Raw genomic sequence first — 2021 nt, 5'->3', positions numbered from 1 at the left:
ATTCTTCCCCCCCCCCCCCCCCCCTTGTTTCATCGTTTTCTCCCGACACACACCTTCCGCTGACACAATCACGCAAGTTCAAACACACGCAAAGCAACCACGCAGTCATCGGCCCAATACTTTATTCCTCATGAACAGTAAGTGGTCCAAATGAAAGAACATCTTGTGCGTTGGAGCGATGGTTTGTCGTCCGAATTCACTTTTGGAGCCCGCCGTACGACCCCCACCATCCCCCCCCCTTGTTTCATCGTTTTCTCCCGACACACACCTTCCGCTGACACAATCACGCAAGTTCAAACACACGCAAAGCAACCACGCAGTCATCGGCCCAATACTTTATTCCTCATGAACAGTAAGTGGTCCAAATGAAAGAACATCTTGTGCGTTGGAGCGATGGTTTGTCGTCCGAATTCACTTTTGGAGCCCGCCGTACGACGCCCACCATTCGGCGACGACCATCGGGCCCGTGTCGGGCGGCGGGGTGACCGTCGAACAAAATTCCCAGGCTGAATTTCGGTCCGAGAACGCGGCCGGTTGCAGCGGCGCGTGGGTTCGCCTGCGCTAGCAAACGCTTTGCCGTTAGCGATGCTCAGCAAACACGTCTCGGTTTCTCTCCACGATCGTCTTCCGGCGAAGGTGCTTTGCCGGTTTGGAAGCCGAGTGCAGCCATCTCGTGACCGCGCACGTTGGTCAACGTGCGTTTCATTTGAAACTCTTGTGTCAGCAGAACGAAGGACAGTCGTGGATGCGCCCGCCGTCAGAGTCTTGGCGTCGAGCCTTCTGAAAAGCGCCGACGCCGCGGGCTGCGCAAGAACGGGGGCGGGGCCGCAAACGACCTCCCGGCTCGCACGTTGAAACGAAGCAAGTGTGCCGTAAGTCAGCCTTCTCACCGAAACTCCGACTCTGGCTTTCAAAACGCGGGGCCTTGCGCCGGGGTAGCGGCCTCTCCTCTTTTGAGGCGGGCTCGCCTCGGTGGCGCGTTTCCGCCGTCGCCGTCGGCCCGCCGCTTCTCCGAGGAGGATTGCGTCGCGCGCCGACGCCAGACAAGGAGACGCCGAGCCGGCTCAGATGGCGGTGTCCCACAAGACGGCCGCCGGGTACGGCGGCGGCTGTTTCCTCCTGTGGGCGGGCGCCCCGGCGGGGAGGGCGTCCCGTTGGCCCGGGTTCTTGTCGGCTCGCCGGCGACTTTTGATCTCGCCGCACAAAACTCGTTTCTTCTCGATGGTCTCCATCATGGTGACGTCCCCGCACAGCCACGGCATCTACAAGGGGCGGAGAGAAGCTCACGCGTCACTCCCAACATTTGGCCCACGCGTCCCGGGACCGCCTTGCGTCTCGGCGGAGGAGGAGCAGCTGCTTTCCAGCTCCTCGTGCCTCTCGGTGGCCACAAATGGCATTCGCGCGCTTCGATCGAGCTCACGTCGCTTTCGTCCATCCTCGGCGGACACGGTCGGCTTCCGGCGGCGACGCGCCGCCGGCTCGATCCTTCCCGCCGGGCGTCTCTCCGCGGCCGCCCGCTAGCGCGCCTCTCGAGCTTCTCGTCTCGAAAGCCTCGCGGACGAGCTGCGATCGAGGGAGGACGTTTTCTTTTTGACTCACCTGGCCGAGGGCGGGATGGTCTCGCGGCGTGGAGGGCGCCCCCGACGCCGACGACGAGCGACCAAGCGGATGCAAACGCTTGAATTCTGCGCTCACACGACGACAACAACAAGGACAAGAACAACGGCATCAGGTCGGGATCGCCCAGCAGCTTCCCCCAACGGTTTCCGTCCAGGCGCTCTCTGCAAACGTTGGCCAATCGCGAAGGGTTCGGCAAGCTGGCCGCCGACGGCGCGCGCCAACTTTGAGAGTGAACACGCCGTTTAGCGCCCGTTATTTGCGATGTGGACGCTTTCAATCAATCGATCGATCGATGACTCGCAACGTGCCACTCGAGGGCCGAGAACGTCGTACCTTCGGCGCCGCGCCCGCTCCTCCGCTCGGCGGCGGCCGGCCGTTGGGCGGACGTCGACGGGGCCGAG

General features: G+C 62.5%; 1 protein-coding gene across 1 annotated transcript in view; it reads right to left on the bottom strand.

Annotated features, from left to right (window-relative positions):
• Nucleotides 1-373: 373 nt before the first annotated feature.
• Nucleotides 374-2021, bottom strand: part of LOC109514239 (neuronal tyrosine-phosphorylated phosphoinositide-3-kinase adapter 2-like) — a 5417-nt gene continuing 3769 nt past the window's right edge. Inside the window, 3 exon segments of the mRNA XM_019867167.1 lie at nt 374-1262; nt 1600-1685; nt 1954-2021. Coding sequence (XP_019722726.1) covers nt 1065-1262; nt 1600-1685; nt 1954-2021 — 352 coding nt within the window. The 3' untranslated portion in view covers nt 374-1064.

The sequence above is a fragment of the Hippocampus comes genome, unplaced genomic scaffold, assembly GCF_001891065.2.
Source record: "Hippocampus comes isolate QL1 unplaced genomic scaffold, H_comes_QL1_v1.1 scaffold49, whole genome shotgun sequence".
NCBI lineage: Eukaryota > Metazoa > Chordata > Actinopteri > Syngnathiformes > Syngnathidae > Hippocampus > Hippocampus comes.
This window is presented reverse-complemented; position numbering and strand designations above follow the sequence as displayed.